Source organism: Acipenser ruthenus, chromosome 11 (genome assembly GCF_902713425.1).
Source record: "Acipenser ruthenus chromosome 11, fAciRut3.2 maternal haplotype, whole genome shotgun sequence".
Classification (NCBI taxonomy): domain Eukaryota; kingdom Metazoa; phylum Chordata; class Actinopteri; order Acipenseriformes; family Acipenseridae; genus Acipenser; species Acipenser ruthenus.
The window spans coordinates 38,836,368-38,857,462 of NC_081199.1; the positions used below are offsets into that span (position 1 = coordinate 38,836,368).

At 36.2% G+C, this 21,095-nt stretch overlaps 1 protein-coding gene across 1 annotated transcript in view; it reads right to left on the reverse strand.

Annotated features, from left to right (window-relative positions):
- LOC117427160 (inactive dipeptidyl peptidase 10-like) overlaps nucleotides 1-21,069 on the reverse strand; it is a 158,905-nt gene extending 137,836 nt beyond the window's left edge. The window contains exon 1 of the mRNA XM_034045562.3: nucleotides 20,767-21,069. Within this exon, the coding sequence (XP_033901453.2) occupies nucleotides 20,767-20,826 (60 nt within the window). The 5' untranslated portion in view covers nucleotides 20,827-21,069. The remainder of the gene's footprint in view (nucleotides 1-20,766) is intronic.
- Between the last annotated feature and the right edge of the window lie 26 nt (nucleotides 21,070-21,095).

The window sequence follows — 21,095 nt, forward strand, 5'->3', positions numbered from 1 at the left end:
ATTTAAATGCCTAAAACAATCATTGTTACATGTAATAAGTAATGCAGGTACACTGATGGCAATTTCACTATGATGGTTACTGTATTTTCAATTTTAGGCACACTTTCTACACAACCATAGTGCTGTAAAAAAAAAAAAAATCAAATACGAAACAGTATGATGAACAGTGTTGTAACCTTCAATCTTCCTCATGAAGTGTGCAATTAATTTTGCTCCTAGAAAGAGTAGCCTCCCTCTTTTAATCTGCATTGAACCCTGTTATTGATACTTTCCGAAGCCCTATGACTGTTAAGAATAGCCCAGGTTACATCTTGCGCTTGTGAATATAGTGTAAGTACACGCACCTTTGTTGGCATAAACATCTTTTATCTTCGTTGACATTTCAGAAAATGGATTTTCAATGGTGTTATCCTGGAATAATAGTAATGAGTTAATTCCCAGTTGACCCTGTTATCCAATGAATGACAGTAATTACTTTGTTCAGGCAGCAAATAGCTTACAACAGCAGAACACAAGATGGCAGAATATGCTTCTGTATAAACTGCTTTATGACAGATTTTTAAAAATCTTTTCAGGATGTTATCAAAACAGTAAGGGCAACAAGTTCAAGGTAACCACCACCTTAAATTATTACTGTTTAATTACTATTAAGTACTGTTCTTATCCCGCCTCCACCTAATTCCATATAGTGTAGGTAAAAAAAAGTGGTTTTGGCTTCTGAATTATTATTTATTTCTTAGTAGATGCCCTTATCCAGGGTGCCTTACAATTGTTACAAAATAGCACGTTATTTTTATATACAATTACACAGCTGGGGTTTTATTAGAGCAATCTAGGTAAAGTATCTTGCTCAAAGGCACAGCAGCAGTGTCCCCCCACCTGGAATTGAACCCACGACCTTCTGGTCCAGAGTCCAGAGCCCTAACCATTACGCCACACTGCTGCCTAATTTGAAAACTATTAATATTACTATTACGAGAAAGCACAGGATGCATTACTCTGAACCTATACTTAAAAAAACTCTTGACTCCATATTTTCCTAGTCGGCCTCTCAGATCACAGGGTGCAGCCATGCTTAACATTCCAAGGAAACAGAGCATTCTCTTACAGAGCCCCTAAACTGTGGAATGGCTTGCCACCATCTGTGAGGCAGGCTCCCTCCGTTGCTGTTTAAACTTACTTTTATGACAGAGCGTTCACAGTCCTATAAATTATTTTATTTTTTAAAATATAATTTACAGTTCTGAAAATTATATTTATTTGTATCACTTGTTTGTACTGCTGTTTAATTAACTTATTTACTTACTTATTTATACTTCTGTATTTATTACTTGTTTTGTATTGTTTTGAAGTATTTTCATTTCGGTATTTCTTTAAAAATATGTTTTTATTTGATTTTATTTTCCTTGTTCAGCGCTTTGAGTTACTTTTTTGTGAAAGGCGCTATATAAAAATAAAGATAGATTGATTGACTGAACGTAATTACATTTCTTATAAATAAATATGTGCTACCAGTTTAATGTAACATATAGAGGTGATTTCCAACTGTGGTGGAATTTGTGCTGTAGAGAAATACATTACACAGGAGCAAAGGACACCAAAACAACAAACAGCTTCCTGTGGTTCCTCCAGCTCAGTCCTTTCTAACTTTTCATAAGTTATTTCTTACCCTAACCACCAGTTCTCTGGAGTACAGGCAACCCCCCAAAACCAAAAAGTAAAGAAATGATACAGGAACCAGAAAAATGGATGCAAGACATGTATCGCCAAGTAAATTTCTAAATGACATGGATTTTAGGTTTTTATACTAACCGTTTTGTGAAGGCATAACATATTTTACTTTTTAGAAAGACCAACTGCAACAACAAAGGAGAGAAAACTGCAGTAGCACCTAACTGTGACTAAACTGAGTTCTGCTCATTCAATGAAAGCGAGTTTGCACAGCCTGGTGGCAAATAAAGGAACTTCTTGTTCAATACTGCATCAGTTACTGCAATTTATCTTAAAGAGTAAGTAGCAGGGTTTCCAAAACTATAGCGTTACACGTCCCCAGGTGTTGCTACAAGTGTTTAAATAACGTGCCTTTTCATTGTTAACATCCTGACAGCTTTTTACACTTATAATTTTAAAGTGTGTTTCAAAGCTCTTTTTAAAATGGCCCCTCTAGTGCATTGATAGTGTAAGGATTATTGCCCACAATGTCAAACAGGTAACATAACAATAACTGAAAAGCCAGAGCACTTGTCGTTATGTTTTTTTTTAAATCACTCTTCCTACAGTGATTTTAAAGTTATAAGTGTACAAAGTTGTCAGGATGTTAACAATGAAAAGAGAAATTGTAGCAACATGTGGGGACGTATAACGGTATATTTTTCGGAACGCCATTACTTACTCTTTAAGGAACAGTACAATAGAACAATGTTAAGTATGAATATTGATGAAATAATATGCATTTCAACTCAATATTATGTTAAAAATACACAGTGGTGTTTACTTTTGTACAGTCGCATTTGTGTTTCAAAAGAATAGATTTAAGTCTTTAAAGGTTGTTTTTTGCATTAATTTGACCTATTTTTATTGATTTTATTACCATACATCACAGGACCAGGTCCACTCACATAAACGTAAGACAATGACCAGTGCAGTTCAAATAAATAAATTCATGAAAACATCAATGAGGCCAAAGACATACCACTTTTGTATTAGTCTTGGTCAGATACATTTGCATCAGCATTCAGTAAAAGATTCCCTTTAATCATTCTGCATTTTGAAGTAGCTGGACAGGGCTGATGGAAATAAAACTACATTTTCCTTTGCAAGACGGATTGGAGTGTTATCTGGGCTGAGTGAAGAGTTTTATTTTCACAACATTCCACGACATCCTTCATTGGAAAGTCCCATCTGATAAGAATACTTTTCAAGAAGCCATTAATCATCCCCTCACAGCTCCACTTTGTATTGGCTGCTTCTTCAAAACATTCTACATTAATCAATTAAAACCGATAAAGAAGCACTTCTTAAAGAACTCTCTCTCTCTCTCTCTCTCTCTCTCTCTCTCTCTCTCTCTCTCTCTCTCTCTCTCTCTCTCTCTCTCTCTCTATATATATATATATATATATATATATACACATCATGTAAGTGTACTGCATATAGTTATAATCCAATGGTATATATTTAAAAACTGTCAAAAGATTAAATTGTGGAATGATCTATATTTTTCTGAACATTTTAAAATATTATATTATAAATTAAAATATTATATACATTACATTTTAAAATATTATATACATTATTGTTATTCCATAACTGACATGACATTTATTACCACTGCTGCCTCTTTTTTTAAGAATAGTGTCAATTTACATAAATTCATTCATTCTGTGATTTTGTGGATATGACATTGAATATACACAGGCACATACAAATGCATATAAGATCACAAGTCATAGTGGGATAGAAAGAGAGAGACCGGTACACTTGGTTGGTAGAAAAGGAGGAAGAACATTGCAATAGCAGGGACCCCAGAAACGACTGACTCCTTTAACGGTTTCTGTACACATTGGGTAACATATCAGCCATGTGGAAAATTCTTGATACCCCATCCACCCCCCACCCCAAAACGTAATCCAGGCGATTCACCACCGCGCCCAACCCCCCAACCCCCCAACCCCCCACAATGTACTATAGATTAGAGATTCAATCTTCAAATCCCTTATTGACTGCAGGATTAAACCTTGGATCAACAAATGCTAGAATGACGAATGACCACTTATCAAATTTGCAGTCAACTACTCTGACATTTCATGGTTGGGCCACTAGGAGGCAGTGTAATCTAGATACTGAAATGTTTTGTTTTGTTTTTTTTTCCTGCTCAGCAGTTGGCTGATCAAAGTCCTTCTCCAGATTCCCAGCGCAAAAGAGGCACTGTGAGAAACATTTGTAAACTAGAATGAATAGCCTTCCAGTAAAGCAATTCCAGTGCCTGGAGATATGTGTCGCTGATCTCCCAACGATGTGCTTTTCTGTTTGTTTATCTGTGTCTGCCCATGATATGTATTGAACTTTTGCTGATTTAAAGGTTTTCAGGATGACAGTCCAGTCAGAGTTCAGTGCAACATCCCAGCATGAAAACCAAACTTATTCATTAGCCAAGAGAAAGTCGATGACTTCTATGCTCATTCCACAAGTTTTTTTTTTTTGTATACTAAGAATTTTGTCAGGCTCTAAACTAGATTTACTTGCATTGAAATGTAAATAGCCAGCATATCTATAGCTATCTAGGTGTTGTTTTGCAAGCGGTGACTTTCGCTTTAACTCTTAAAACTCAGCCCCATTCATTTTGGGGGCCAGCACACCGAAGGTTACTCACATATTACTCAGGCACCGTAAAATCCACCTACGGTACTCCTAACTGGAACTACGATCGCCTGAAGTAAGCTTCTCATCATGTGACAGAGTTCACAGTTTAGGTTTCGTTTGAGCCTATTGCTCCGTAGCAGCTAGACAGAAAGGGGCGGCATCGTTGGAAAGCTTAGAAGCTCAGCTCCACCTCCCCCCCCCCCATGTTAATTTCATATTGAGGTTCAATGGTGCAGTGTTTTGTTTTTTGTTTGTTTTTTAACCATCTATGATTACAATATATATATAGCAGTGACCAAACATGATTATTTTGGAAAAACTTTTTTTTTTCTTTTTTTTTACATATATTCTCATCTCTACCACATATAGTGCCTGATCTTGTTGCAACTTACATAATATGAAAGGAAATTATGTGGACTTCTGTTTGATATGTTACATGCATGCAGTACAAACTATCCAGTAGTTAAACATACATAAATGAAAACAGTAAAAAAACAGGTGGAAATAGGACTGAGTGTAAAGAGTTAAAAAAAAAAAAAGAAATGGAGCGCTGGTTTAAAAGAAAAGCACCTTTTTCTTCTGCTGCAAAAACTTCACGTCAGGCAATGGCAAAAGCAATGGGGAATGCTCTGCCTCACAGGGATGAACAGCTGTTAGGTCTCCTGAAAGCAGCTTATTTTAAAGCAACACCAGTGTGAATGATGATGCAATAAAATATATATTGTTTTTTATATGCAAAAGTGCCTTTTTTTGTCATTCCCCCCTAAAATTTTGGAATCCCCCCCATTGGCTGCAGCATAGGGGGGAAATTCAAGCCCTGTTATATTACTTTATTAACCTTACAAGTTGTCCCTGTAAATTAGATTAATTATCTTAGTTTCAAGCAACCACATGTGATCTACTACTAATAGAAAGACACCCCTCAACTGCAAGCATCTTAGAGTTAATTCAATTTATATAAATAGTCTCACATCTAAAAAATGGCACTGATTGAGTCCTGTGTACAATGTTATGTTAATCAAACATCTAAGTGCATACGAGTTTCTTTGGTGTAATTTTCTATAGAAAACACATGAATATGTCCTTTTTGAATAGATTAAATGATGGTGGTATTTAGATCTGCTGCTGTTTAGATCGATTGAATAGACTTCATATCTTGGCCTTCAGGACTGTATTATATTGAACAATATGTGTTTCACCACAAACTCAAGCTCTACTACCAGTCTGACTGTCTGAACCCCAGCCTTTGGCCTGACAGTTTCAGTTCTGTGTCTGATCTCTTTTAAGGTCATCTTCTCCACGCTGTTGTGAGCTTTTGGAAGCAGATGTTCACCAGAAGGAAAATGGAAAGATGCTGTTGAACCATTCACCCGTAAACACTGCAACAGCTGGCAGAACCTCCAGCAGAAGGATTGTTTTTCACAGTTACGTAACTCTATATCTTTGCATTATCAATGGCATGATTAAAACTGTAACCCCTAACCCTGACTAACTCTAGCCCTAACCCTAACCCTAACCCTATCCCTAACCCTATCCCTAACCCTAACCCTAACTCTAACTCTAGCCCTAACCCTAACCCTAACTTTAACTCTAACTCATAGAACATGCATTTCCAAAATCTAGAGTTATACTACAATGATGGAATTATGCCATTAAAAATCTAGAAAAAGAACGTTGTTATAAACATATCCTATCTGACTGTTGCTAAGGGATTCTAGATGCTTTATATTTATCTGCCCCTTATGCAAAGAAAGACAGACCGTAAAGTTAATCGTAAAATAACAAATGCAACACAAATTCTAACCCCCTATGCCTAAATGTGATTCATTTTAGATCTAAATGTCTGTTAAAGTCAGTCATTACAGTACACAAAGTTCTAAGTAAAGTGAAATTGCAGAATTGATAAAGTCACATGAATTGTACTGGAGGAGCCTGTAGTCTACGGACAATACCCTTCAGTTCAGTTAGTGGAGTTTTTGTTTTGTTTTGTTCAGTTCCAAATTACTTGAAAATAAACTTGTAAATATCAAACTTCTGGTATGTGCAAAAATCTAAACTTATTTCCTTTATTTATTATTAGGGTCTATCTTTTATTGTGCTGAAAATCTTTAGGTGCTGCATCCTGGTATCTTTGCTATAGGTCACATGGTCTGATTACAGCTAGACCATTGGAGTGACTCTGAACTACAACACATGAAATGATTAGACACCAGAAAGCAGTGGCAATTTTAATCTATAGCATTATCTATGAAATATCTGTATATTCCAAATTCAAGTATAAATTACCAGTAAAGAACCAAAAGATCTTTACAAAAGAAAAACAGGGACCTGTGATAATATTGCTGATGGCAATAATAATATAAATAAATAAATAAAACATAAAAAACTTGGTTAGAACGTCTTTAAATATGAACAGTAGGCGAGGTACAAAATCTACAAAAGTGAACAGCTGTACTGGAATTTACAGCTCAGAAGCTATGAGAGCAACCTGGTCCAAGCCGATATGCAAAATGCTGGTCACTTTTTAAGATTTAACTTGTACATTTTTATCAGTAAAACATTCCATGCCAGAAGCCCTGAACAATTATATCCTCTTCCTTCATGGGTTAAAGAATAACCCACAGTGACCTTGCTGTAAGCAACAGCTATCTCTTGCCAGTCTGTTTTAAGCTTACATCAAATTGCAATACACAGAAGCCCAAGCAAAAGAGGCTTAACTTTAAAAAAAATACTTTTGAATGTAAAGTCAACAACTTTATCTGGGTATGCTGTGCTCTATGTACTGGAAATATAGTAAACCCGTTTATTGTAAGGGTCTGGATTTTAGATTTTTATTGCATCTGTCATTATTCCATTTTCTCATTTTTTGGATTGTTCATATTTTATTTTTTTAAGCTAATATATCTTGCAAAACAGAGCAAAAAAACACAACAATTAATTCATAACGTATTATTTATTATTTGTATATTGTTTTTAGATTTATTTTAGTACTTGTATGGATCAGTACCCTCTGCGATATACACTAGACCAAGGCTACTCAACCCTGGTCCTGGAGAGCCGATGTCCCTCCTGGTTTTTGTTCCAACTGTACCCTAAATTACTTAATTGGACCAATTAAGTGCTTATTAGAAGCGTAACGTCCAATTAATCAATGTAGTGTACAGTTAGAACAAAAACCAGCAGGGACAGCGGCCCTCCAGGACCAGGGTTGAGTAGCCCTGCACTAGACTGTTTTGTAAGGGACCAGTATTGCCACTATTCTTGGTACAGAATATTGATCGAGTTTATATTTTGATTGAATGTTGGAACTGTTCTTTGTTTTTTTAAGTCACGCACCCTACATACACAAACTTTCCACAAGTATTCACTGACTTTTTTGTCTTTTTTTTTATATTACACCATCTGCACATAACAAGCCATAACTCTACAATGTTAACCACATTATATAAGACAGTGTATACTGAAATATCTACACTATGTGAAGAAATAAATACATGTCATTTTCTTACATACTTATTTCATACACCAATACATAGAAGTTTCTTTCAATGTCTTTCATATGTATTTTATTATTTCTAATTTAGCACTAATCAATGTTTTATAGTTAAGGATGATAATGTAACACCTGTGTGTGTGTGTGTGTGTGTGTGTGTGTGTGTGTGTGTGTGTGTGTGTGTGTGTGTGTGTGTGTGTGTGTGTGTGTGTGTGTAGAGGGAGCCATCTGGAAATGTTTTTACATACCTCAATAAAGCTATTATTATTTCTAGGGGTCTCCGAGTGGCTCACGTGGTAAAAGCACGGCCGTGTGGTGTACAGCGTGAGTCATACAATCAGGAGAGAGCAGGTTTGTGTCCTGGGGAGTCCGGAGCATTGGCTGTGGTGCTCCCACAAGTTAAGGAAGCAAAACCGGACCCTACCGGCCAGGCACTGTCAGCTCGCTGACATCCACTCTCGAGTTCCTGGGTGTAAAAGAGGAAATTGGCTTGGTCACCCACTGAACCTTCAGTTCTCCAATTAGCTGTGTGGGGCATTGCTGCAATGAGGTAAAATAACTGGCCATTCTAAATTGGGGAACAAATCTGGGGTAGAATAATTGGGCGTTCTAATAATAATAATAATAATAATAATAATAATAATAATAATAATAATAATAATAAAAGCTATTACTTCTAAACTGTTTACATCTGAAAACTCCCATGGACCCAATATCACACACACTTCAACAGTATTCAAGTCACACACCGTATTTAACAACAGTCTACGCAGAAAATTCCATTATCTTCACTGCAGAGCCCTGGTGGGAATTTAAATGGATTAGACAGCTGTTTTACACTAAATTGAACCAAGGTAACTGATCAGCACTTCTGTAATGATTTCGGGAAATCCCATTGGACAGCTCAACATCTGTCACTTAGTAGTGGGGTTTAAAATATCTCATTTATGAAAATTTGTTTCCACGGGTATCCTGATTAGAAAAAAAAAATAATCAGGACACAACAATAAAGTGTAAATGTACTTTTATTGAGACTAAAACACTAAGGAATCAAAGTGTAAAATGCAGACTGGGAAATGTATTCAAGATAGTTGAAGCGATGGGATTGTGAACACTGAAATGAGCTTGGGGACAAACAACCCAGAACATACAATATTGAAATACAAACATAATAGCAATTGTAAAAAGGGTTAAAACAAGTGGAATTTCATCAGCAGTAAATACAAGACATTGTACTCTCTAATGCTTTAAAATAATAAAGGAGAAGGGAGCAATCCTTTATTGGGTGCCTCTATTGCTTGAAGTAGATATTAGGCTGGGGAGATTTTAACAGATGTTTATGTATTATAATAGAAATGTTTGTCTCCTTTCCCCTCACATTTCCTGCCTTCCTTGATCACTTGAATTACTATTTAGAATAGCCATGTGTTTTTTATATTTATGATTACTCAGTCTGACAAACAGCCATTGTGCATACATTATATATAATCAATAAAGACAGTGGCTGGGTTTACATGCACTTGAAAATCGACTCTACAGTCATGACTATGTGACGTTGTCATGCGAATACATAGTGAAACAGCAAAAGAACATCCTTTTGGCAGAGCGACTTTAAGGGCAGGGTCAATCGCTTTCTCATGATAAAAATAGCTGCAAAAACCCATGTAAACCTGAGCAGGAATCGTGCTTGTGGCTCACGAGGTTTCAGCAGTCAAGATCCCCTTCTTCTGACTTAATCTCACCTAATCTCCAGCAGAAAGGCCGTACAAAACAGACACACCCTCCCCCCCAACACACACACACACACACACACACACACACACACACACACACACACACACACACACACACACTGTACATTTACGTACTACTTCAACACTAGAACCACCGCGGTTATACTCATACCTACAACTGCTGGTACATTTTAAACACCATCAATATTAAAATGAAAGACAAACTATCAGCTACAACTCAAAAGTTTCATTCAAGTACATCATATCAAACATCTGCACAGCCGAAACACCGTATTTAAATGAACAATTAAACAATAAAGGGTTTATTTTCTAACTTACCACTACTTGAAAAACTATAATAAAAAAAAAAAAACATTTCAAAAGAAACTAGTGTGTAAACAGGTTTATGTACATACAAAACTGTAAAAAAAGTAGTTTTTGATCTAAAAAGAAAGTAACATGATTTCTCTTGCGTGTGTGTCACTCGCAGCACAGAATCCAGGTTGAGCTGCTGCAGCCTGCAGTTTTGTAGCTTTCTGATCGAAATGTTTCTGCTGAAGCGCTGTGGCTAGCTTCAAGATGAAATCTCTCCACTGATATTTTCTCCTGTGAATTCCTTGTACAAAATGAAGGAACTGATGGCTGCCAGGTCCAGTAGAGATAACAACAGACTTGTGTATATATATATATATATATATATATATATATATATATATATATATATATATATATATATATATTTAAAAAAATGAATATTGTAGGTTATATACAAAATAAAAACATGTACTGTAAAAGGTGGTTCTAGTGTTAATGAAATTTAACTTTTAGATGTTCCACAAACACACACACACACACACACAAATATGTGTGTGTGTGTGTGTGTGTGTGTGTGTGTGTGTGTGTGTTGGAAAGATAACCAGACAAACAAGTAGCTAATGCGCAGCGTAATTCAGAATGTGCTCGACAACACGTGAATTAATTTCTCTTGTTAAATGTTTTTATCTTTATGGCAACACATGAAGCTCTCCTCACGATATTCAGAGTCGTTCTTTTCTTTCCTACTTAATAAGCAGACACGGACATTTAAATATCCCCTCCCCTAAATGACTATGAATTGAGTAATCTGCATTGGTACGACTGACTTTTTTTTTTTCCTAATTCAGAACTGCATGGCAACGCATTTTCTGAAAAGTACGGCAAACACGTTGTGAGGCAAACTGTCATGACTTGTGCAAGTAAACGCTGCCACTGTGACCCCTTTTTTTATGCTGATCAATTCGATGTTATAACCAGGGGTAGGTTTAGTGTGAAATATTTTGGAGGTGGTTGCACTTAATCTGTACATAACTTTATATTAATATCAAACTTTTATATGAATAAGGACTGAATGGTAGTTTAGTACATAGTTAGACAGAATCTGTGCAGTGTAATCCCTTTTAGTTATATGCAATCCTCTTGTTATATTTAGAAATAATAATAAAGTCAATTATTATTATTATTAATATTATTATTATTATTATTATTATTATTATTATTATTATTATTATTATTATTATAGTAGCACGGTAGAAGAATGTATTCCCCATACTTTATACGTATTTTACCCATCAGTCATAATGTGTTTTGATAATATGGAGAGAATTAAGGTTAGCTGAATCAAGAATTATCTTAATCAATGTAAGCCAGTATTGCTACAATGTTAAAAACTCCAAAGGTACACTTTCAAAAAAGAAAACCAATATTCCTCATTATGCAGCTGTAATGTGACAGCCTGCTGAGCCGTGCATTTGAGCTTGAAGCATGTGAAATGCATGCAAATCAGTTTGTTATATAACTCTCTTACTTTTGAAACTGACTGCACGGGAGGGTATCTTCCATTCTTGCACCACATGTGAACAGCACAGGCATAGATTGTATTTAGTTACAGCCGTCCATGCACTGTTCTATGCACAGAAGGCTTGCATAGCATCAGACTAGACATGGTAATGCTTCTATAATTCGACACTGCAGTAATGACACATGTATTTTAATATTGACAAGCACAGTACACAGACACATGCACACAGAAATATAAACTCAAATCAGTAGTTTTACAGTGGCCTTGAGGGTGGTAAACAGCTAGCCTTAGTTCTAATGCAGATTGTCTTTGATGTCACAGCAAGCACTTTGGAGAAACTTTGGAGTCTATTTTAATGATCTTGACAGTGGCGTTTTTTAATATCTCAACCTTGACATTTGGACTGTAGATTATATTTACAAGTAATATTCATGGCAGGCAACTAGAACTGACGAACAGCTCAAGAACTCAAAGTCAAAGCACCTTAACACATAGAGATAAAATACAAATAAAATCAAACGCAGTATACCAGTAATTGCTATAAGAACCACTGATTGCAAACATCATAAGAAAGTAAGAGGACAGCAGAATGCTACTTAAGCCTTAAGTTAATAGTGGCTATTCTTAAATATGTGATTACCTGTGGCAGGGTGCCTCTGCCCCTGTACATATTTTGTGTTGTATGTGGTGTGTTTCATGTTGTCTGTTATACTGTATGTATTATTATAGTGTGGGTTATTATTATTATTTATTTCTTAGCAGACACCCTTATCCAGGGCAACTTACAATTGTTACAAGATATCACATTATTTTTACATACAATTACATTATTTATTTATTTTTTTTACACATTATTTTTTTTACATACAATTACCCATTTATACAATTGTTTTTTTCCTGGAGCAATCTAGGTAAAGTACCTTGCTCAAGGGTACAGCAGCAGTGTCCTCTACCTGGGACTGAACCCACGACCCTCTGGTCAAGAGTCCAGAGCCCTAACCACTACTCCACACTGCTGCCCAGGTTATGTAGCACAGGTGATGTAAAATGTATAATTGTATTTAGGCACGGGGATTGCACAATCACTTCACGTGCAGATTAAAATGGGTATTTGTATGGGGGCACGGGAAGTGCACAATTCGTCGACGTGCAGTCTGTGCCAAGATTCAAGTGAATGATTGATTAGCAATCGAGTATCGGCACAGCAAGAACGGGAGAGAGTGAGGAGATTAAAATAATAATAATAGCAATTGCTACTTCTTGCTGGAGGGCCAGCATGGTACTTGTTTGTGGAGTGTTCATCCCTGTTTGTTTAGGGTTAGTATATTGTTGTTCAACCTGTTTGTTTTGTCAAAGTGTTTTGTTTGTTCAAGTGTTTTATTTGTTCATTTAATAAACGTGCAAGCAGCGCATTTATCATTTCCCCAATCTGTTGTGGATGTTTCTTCATTTCACTTGCAGTGCTGTGTGTTTGTTCCAGGTCTGACGTCACTGCTCAAGCCAGCTTGCCACATTACACCAGACCCAAAACAGGTCAAAATGATGCTATTGTAAAGAGTTTAAGTGTCACCTTAAAATGTTCAATAGGAACAATTTAGTGTATGTGAAAATGCATTCCAATCTGACAGCCTTATCTTACAACATCCTCTGTTTCAGGATCCTTTGTGGCTCTTCATACAATCCAACGTAGCCCACAGCTGGCTTTTAGAATACTCATGTACTAGTGAATCTCCATACATTCACACAGCACACAACGGCTGGCTACTGCAGGGCTGTTTTAGATTCATTGTACAGTATGTACATACCCATTATAGAAACAGATAAATATGTATTATAATGCTGACAGTTAAAGTTAGTACTTATATCTCAATCAGACAAATTTTAGATCTCAATTTTAAAGCACTAAAGAGCCATTAGTGTGATGCTGATAAGCCAGATTTATTTCCTGCAGAGGTGATGAAAGCCCCTATTGGGAGAGTGACATGTCAAAGTAATATCCTGCCATTCCGGATCACTTGGTGTTAATATTGATATCCCTCTGGCTGGAACATCAGGAATTCTGCACCCAACAGCAAAACAACATGCATGCTTAGTCCCATTGCCAGCTTCCTGAGCACTAGCCCTTCATAGCACAAACGGCCAGCTGTCTCTCAATACAAAAGCCTACAGGCTTCTGTGGGAGGCACAACACATACCCACAACCCAACGGAAATCTCAAGATAACTCGATCATAGTTCTGCTGCTGTCATATCATTGTCTTTCAAAGAATCAAGCAGAATACAGTCATGCAGTCAATTGCACATACAATGACAAAGTCATTATGATTTGTACTTCAACTTGCAATATATACAATCCGTTGTTTCTGTCTGCATTGACAGCGATAATTAAATTGTGTTAATATTCAGCAAGTTAGGGGGTCCACTGGGTAAAAGCACTACCGCGTGAGTCATACAATCAGAGATTGCATGTTTGAATCCTGGTTCTCCGAGGCAGCCGGTCTTTGCTGGGGACTCATTTTGGCGTTCCCGGGATTGGCTTAGACGATTTCTCCTCAACGCTCTGCGGCGACCCATACAAGCCAGGTGCCGAGCTTGGGGGTGGAGATTTGCTGGGCTGGTCTTTGTCGTCCAGAGGCCGGTAGCCTGCAGACATCAGCTTTTGAGTCCTGGGTGTAAAAAGACGCCGATTGGCTCGTGGGATCGGAGGACACTCTGAGCCTCGGGTCCCTGAGCTGTGTGGGGAATCGCCGTGGTGAAGGAGAAAAATAATAATAATAATTGGGCATTCCAAATTGATAGAAAAATCAGGGGTAAAAATAATTGAAGATTCTAAATTTCTTATTCTGATGTATTCATTCTAAATGGCCATCTTACTTCAAGGCACTTGTAAATTCTTGTCTTACTGTTCTTTCTTGGCCCCCTTTAGACTTTATTCTAATGCAGGTGGGGATTAATAAAGCACTAGGTAATGTATTTTTAATAGGATTGCTACTACTTGACATTCAGAGGAAGTTTGTAGCTAAGTTCCACAGACATATCTTCTGCTGCCTTAAAGGAAAATCTAATTAATATTATATTTGCGATGATAATTCCATACTGACACATCCCTTCTGTTCTTAGAGGCCATAACACTAATTAAAAGCTCTTCATTACAACCATTAACTACATGGTGTTTAAATGTGTAGAAGGACAGGATGTGGCCAAAGTGTTCCTTTATTATACTAACAGGAATTTGAATCCTGATAAATTTATTTTAGTTTCCCTAAAGAAAACACTTTATAGGTCAGACGTGGTTTCCGCAAGCTCTAGATCCTTGAATAAAAATGTTCTTAAAAAGTGATTGAGGTCACTCAAGTCACAGTACAATCATCCAATGCATTTGTATGTTAATCTTCATGAATCTTAGTGGGATTCTGGCAATGAACTAGAAAGATTTAAAGAAAAGAAAGTCAACCAATTATTAAACAATAAGCACCTTTCTTTCAAACGATCTGCCTTTTTTAATAGTGATGGAAAGCATTGTCATGAAGGTAATTCCACTCCAAAATATATTAGAGAGGCTTGCTACAAAAACACATTAGAGGTCAGTGCTGACAACTGCATTAAACGTCCTCATTATTCTAATTACGAAAAAAAGTTAAACAGGGGGTAGAACAGTCACATTAAATTACTACCCCTTACATTTACAACTATTTTCAAGTTTAGATAATGCATGTACAGTATATGTTTTTATGTAGAAAATAAGAAGAAAGTTTTTCAGTCACGGTTTGTAGTTCATGGCTGCTATGAATGTTGGGTATTTGTATTCCAATTCCAAATGGACCAACTTCATTACCCTTTGATGTGGTTTTAAGTACAAAATACAACAATTCTGCTCGTTTACCATTTATGAATAAATGCTACTGGAAAACACAGGTTAGGCATGGAATTAATAGATATGAAGGATTTGATACCTCCAGCTCACAAATCAAGGAATACAGTTCAACGAAAACTAAAGGCAGGTTAATGGGTTAATTAACAAGCTGCAAGAATCGATCTGCTTGAATTTCAGGGCCCATTATGACATTTAAAAGGCTAGTTCAGAGGTATATAGATAATAGTTATGTATATACAGATAATAGATAATAAGATAATAGTAATGTATATACAGTACATAAAACCTCTGTGACTCATTCATTTTAGAAAAGCGTTAGTCTTGGACTTACAGGTCCTGAGTTATTTTTCATTAGTATTTCCGAATTCTCAACATTCAATTTAACCCTAGTTGGATGTTATTTTATTTCACTTAGTTGTACCATTTGGCTGTCAACACTGACACATGCATGCTTTGATTAATCACATGCTTACTGTATTTAGTGCTTTGGACAAAGGCACCTGCTAAATAATTAAATAATAATAATTCAATAATAGAGTAGATATGTGTGTGATTGCTGGTAAGAGAAGCAATTAAGAACAGCGAAAACCTTGGTAAATATACAGTAGCAACATAGATTGATGGACCAACATGATAGGGATACACATGGAAAAGAAAATACTGTTTTAGCCTACTGTGGAACATTTAACTCTCAATGTAACATTGGGAACATGCATTTATTTGATTTTATATTTCGGTGAAAAATGTTATTTATAGTAAACAATTCACAAATCATGAATCTTGCAGAAGCTTTGCTCGTGTTCTGTGCATTAAAACAGCTTTCGAAGACTTTGATTTTCTGGTCAGTTGATTATTTTGATACAAAAATGAACCTATTTCAGTTCTGTAGCCTGTAGATAGGAGTCTGCTGTATTTTTGTGTATGTTTGATAGATAATTATTGTGCAATGATTTGAACAGTAATACTATGTATGTAATTGAAGAAACAGTGAGTTTTTCTAAGATTTTCCATTTACAATCTTTAACAAACTCAGTGTTTCATTAGAGACTAAATTACCAGCGCACACCCTTAGTGGAATGATTTATACTGACCTTTACAGAAATGCTCAAGATTGCTCAGCCTAAATATACATTAGCGGTATTATTTTAAAACATTTTCAATATGTATTTTCAGAAGCAAAAAGGGAGTAATTACTACAATCCTTTGTTTAAGATGGCATTTCTAGTATAGGATTACATTATTTCAATGCAAGTCTTTACATTTACAAGGCTATGACCCAGCAGTGACTTTCAAGAAGCCTTTACATCAATCAGCTTAGCTGTGAGGGTTTATAGACTCTTCAAGACACCAGGCCTGCTCAAGGGGATCAGGATTGGCCAGAATGTATCCTGAAATGCAGCTGATTAACAAAGTTACAATATACACCCAGCTCTAAAAGGGATAAGCATTCTTAAATAGAAGCAGATTGCTTCTCTAAGGTATTGGAGAAATCTACTGTATACTATTACACAGTACATGGCTGCCATACGGTCGATTGACTTGGGATATATGCACACATACTAATCTATTCAGTTTACAGTGTATCTAGCTGATGTGGAGTGCTGGATTTCAGTACTGGCACGGAACAAGCATTTGGGAATACAATGATGCAATAAAGAATTGCCTATAGTGGGTGTTGCTGAAGCTGCATACATATCACATGGTTAATTAACTCTGGGGCCTCCGCTCATTCAATCAGCAGTGTGTTCCAATAGCCTCTGTGCTAGAACCACAATTCAGCACACTACATCAGCTAGAGAAGCCACAGCAGCTGTGAATTTATACCAAGCCAAGAGACTTTATGCCATCCCTGGCCATTTATTATAAAATGCAGCAATACAGTGTTATCTTCATGATCTACTGGAGCCATAAATAACAAAAATAACAAACATAAATCCTTTCCTCCCAGCATGTTTAGGGAATAAAGGTGCTACTTTTTTGATCAGCAATGATAACTACACACACACTTGACAATAATTAAGTCGTATCAATGTTTATAAAAAGTCCTAAACCCTAATATTACACTATCCACTTACCGGTACCTACATGTTTGTAATTTAAAAGCAATATTGTTTGTGAATGTGAGAAAATCTAAGAAACTACACTTAATATGCTTAAAACATGCCAGCAGTTGTTTTTGCCTTAACATTGTTTTTATAAACTTGTTCTGCACTTTAATTCCTACATGTTTTAAATATACTACCCTACAGACTATGTTGAGATGGGAATAAACAGAACCTCATATCTGTGAAAATACAAGCTTGGGGCAAAAAACAGATGAAAAGACCAGCAACTGATGTTCTGTCAGAACTGTTCATCTGATGTACTGATATGATGTCAATTTTTGTTTCAACCTCAAACAACTTGCGTGTTATGTAAATAGGGAATTTGTATTCCGTGTGTGTGCGTGCGTGCGTGCGTGCGTGTTTACTTTAATTGTCTTGATTTTATTTATTATCCTTGGGTCAAACTCTTCAGTACCAGTTACCTGTGATGACACTTTAATTTTTACACATGCTTCCTTCCTCAGTACTAATATCAATGTTTTTTGCCTAAAAACTACCAAAGCATCCATCTTTGATTGGATACATATCAGAGAGTTCAAATTGATCAGTTGATTGACTAGCTCAGGGGTCCCTCGCTAATTCAATTATCAGGTCAGTAGAATCCTGACACTGAGATGTATTCAATTGATCTACACAGCCGCAGAACTACACACCTCCACTAATTAGACATGTATTGGGCTCTTTGTGTACCAATGGGGATGAAGAATAAGCATCGAGCAGAGTAAGTGATTCCCTTGAGTGCATTTCTGCCTGTAAAACAGACTAACAAAAGGAGTAGGGAAAACATGGGGGTGCCCAAAGCTGACGTCTAGAAACCACATAAACAACCTTTCAGTTGTGTTTGTAAAAGACACTGCTTTCAGTCATGTTTTTATTTTTTTCATCGTCTGGATATTCTCATTCCACATACTGCTTTCATGTATGCTGTTTCTATTGACCTGCCTTAATACAGTAAAGAGTGTAGACAGCAGTAAGTGGTGGTGCATACAAAGTTACATTTAGAGGCAGGCACCCCCAACAAAAGTTGTTTCTATAAACTTTCCATTTGTAATTACACATGTAGTTAACTATAGCTGTATACTATAGCTGTATACTATAGCTGTATACTATAGCTGTATACTATAGCTGTATACAATAGCTGTATACTATAGCTGTATACTATCGCGTTAACAATGCCATATTGCATACAGTGTTACCCAAACAGCTATCATAGAGCAAATAGTTTTGGATTGGCCAGATATACTTGAAAAACAGGTAAAAAAAAAAATGTTTTGACTGACAACAAATTATACGAATAAACAAAGGAAGAAATCTGACTCTAAAGAAATTAGCCACAGGGACTACAAGTCTTCAGAAACATTTTACTGTCATGCAAGATGTAAATGGAGCATGTGATTATACAAAAATAGCTATTAAATCTTAACAGCAAAATACAGAAATTGTAATATTCTAATGCTAAAACATGATTTAAAGCGAAACTTAGGAATTGGTTGTAGAATGGTAATAGCACTGAAGTCTCGTAATTGCGGAAATACTGTAATTCAGTGCAACACATGTACAATCAAATCTGTGATATTCAAAAGGATTTGTGGTGCAGTGTTCTGCTATGAATTCCATATATAATACATAAAAGAAATGCATTGCCAATTGCCATGCCAAACAGCATTTCTTATTAATGTAAAACCTATTTAAGCAGTATATCACAAATGAAATACAGTGACAGAATTCAACTCTTGAAGCTCATATTTTCTGGATAAACCCAGGTCTGATAAGGGATAAAAGAGAAGCCGGTGGGCAGCAAATGGCTCGCCTGACATCAAAACAATATAGAAGATGAAAAAGACATCAAATACAACTATAATAAGTGCCATCACCTCAGTGCTCCCTAAGTTACACTGGCCAGCAGTGGTGCTGCTCTTCAATTGACTTTCTACCTCCCAGTTATACTGATGCGGCTGTTTACAGTTCTCGCCTCTTATTGAAAACACCTACCTGAGAAATGTGGCCAATCAATATATTCTAGGAGAAATCCAGTAGGCTTACCAGAAAGGAGATTGCAGTAACTCTTTCCCTGCACAACTATGAGCAAAGCTTGTTAGAGACAGATTCTGTTGTTTGATATTTGATTAGACAAATGAGTTGTCGTATACTGCATAGTGTATGTATGTGTATATATATATATATATATATATATATATATATATATATATATACACACACATATATACATATATATATATATATATATATATATATATATATATAGTTTTCTTTAAATTGCTTGCTACGCATGATAAATGTGTTTTTATGAACCTCACACAACATCTTCTTTTAACAGACATTCTTGGGTTAATTAGTTTGGGTTGATTAATTTTCAAATCAGTTTGGGTTAATTAGATCTTGAGCATAATACCTGACTGGTCAAAAATATTGATTACGTTGTCATCAAAAAAGAATTCGGGGAATGTGACCCATTGACCGGGCCAGTTGACCCCACTGGTGTAAAACTGAGTAAGGAATGAACCTACTGAATATGTGACTGTGTACATTCTTCAGTTAGCGACTGCTCAGTCCTGGTCTCATTGTACTGTTTTCTCAGATGTTGCATCTCAATTGAACTTGAATAAACTATTTAAACGAACTGCTGTACAAAGCAGAAGACAAGATCATCATCAGAAATATCTCCTATGCTTGCTGGCTGCTGTTGCAGTTCTTAAGAAATGCAATGGAAAGTACCACAGTGCTCCTGTTACATTGCTTGATCAAAGTGTAATGTATGTGCTATGAGCGTGGCTTTCTGTTTCTAGTGGTCTCGGGGAAGAGTGAGCTCCCTAACAGTTTTTCCATTATATCTTCAGCACATAAAATATTAAAACGTTTGATACACTATAATTTAATTTATAAACACACTTTAAATCCTGAACATCAAAGAGTTTTTTTTTTTTTTTTTGTCGCTTAACTGTAAAGGGGAAAAAACAGTTAATCTGGCAAACTTTCCAAACTGTGTTTGATTTCTCAATCGGTCACCTGTCGTCTGCGGTCTTTTAACAATCGCTAACATAGTTTTGATTGAATAGTTTAACAATGAACTGGTCCTACTTTGGAATTTAAAGTATACATCGCATACTATATCAAATACTTTTCCTTTAAGTCTGGTTTGAGCTAGTTTAAAAAAGTAAATGGCACACCAATACAAAACATCCATATAAAACGTCACAATAATTACCACTTAGTACCGCAATGTATCCTACAAAACACGAATAACAACAACGTTTCTTTTTAGCGTTATTCTACACACGCATTCAAAAGTCAAGGTCGATTCTTATCATATGATAATAACAACAACAACATATGAGAAATGCCTACCTTGATTGCCTTGGTAGAATGACAAGGAACATGATGTGAAACGGTGGCAGTTTGGTTCATGTTGCAGCACCTTGGACAGAGCACGCCGTTCCACAAAGCGGAAGATCACTGTGGTTAGCACAGCCTTTGATGTTCCAACGTCCCAACGCCAAGTCCCGTTGACTGTTGACTATTTTATCTGCTTCTCTTATATGTCTGTAAAGATGAGAGTTTTGCACTTTACTTTTGCCAGTCCGTGCAGCTGTTTCACAGTGTGTGTATGTACATAATAACGTTGAAGACTGCACTGCTTGTACGCACGCCACCTCCTTCTAAAATGGGGCTGCTGC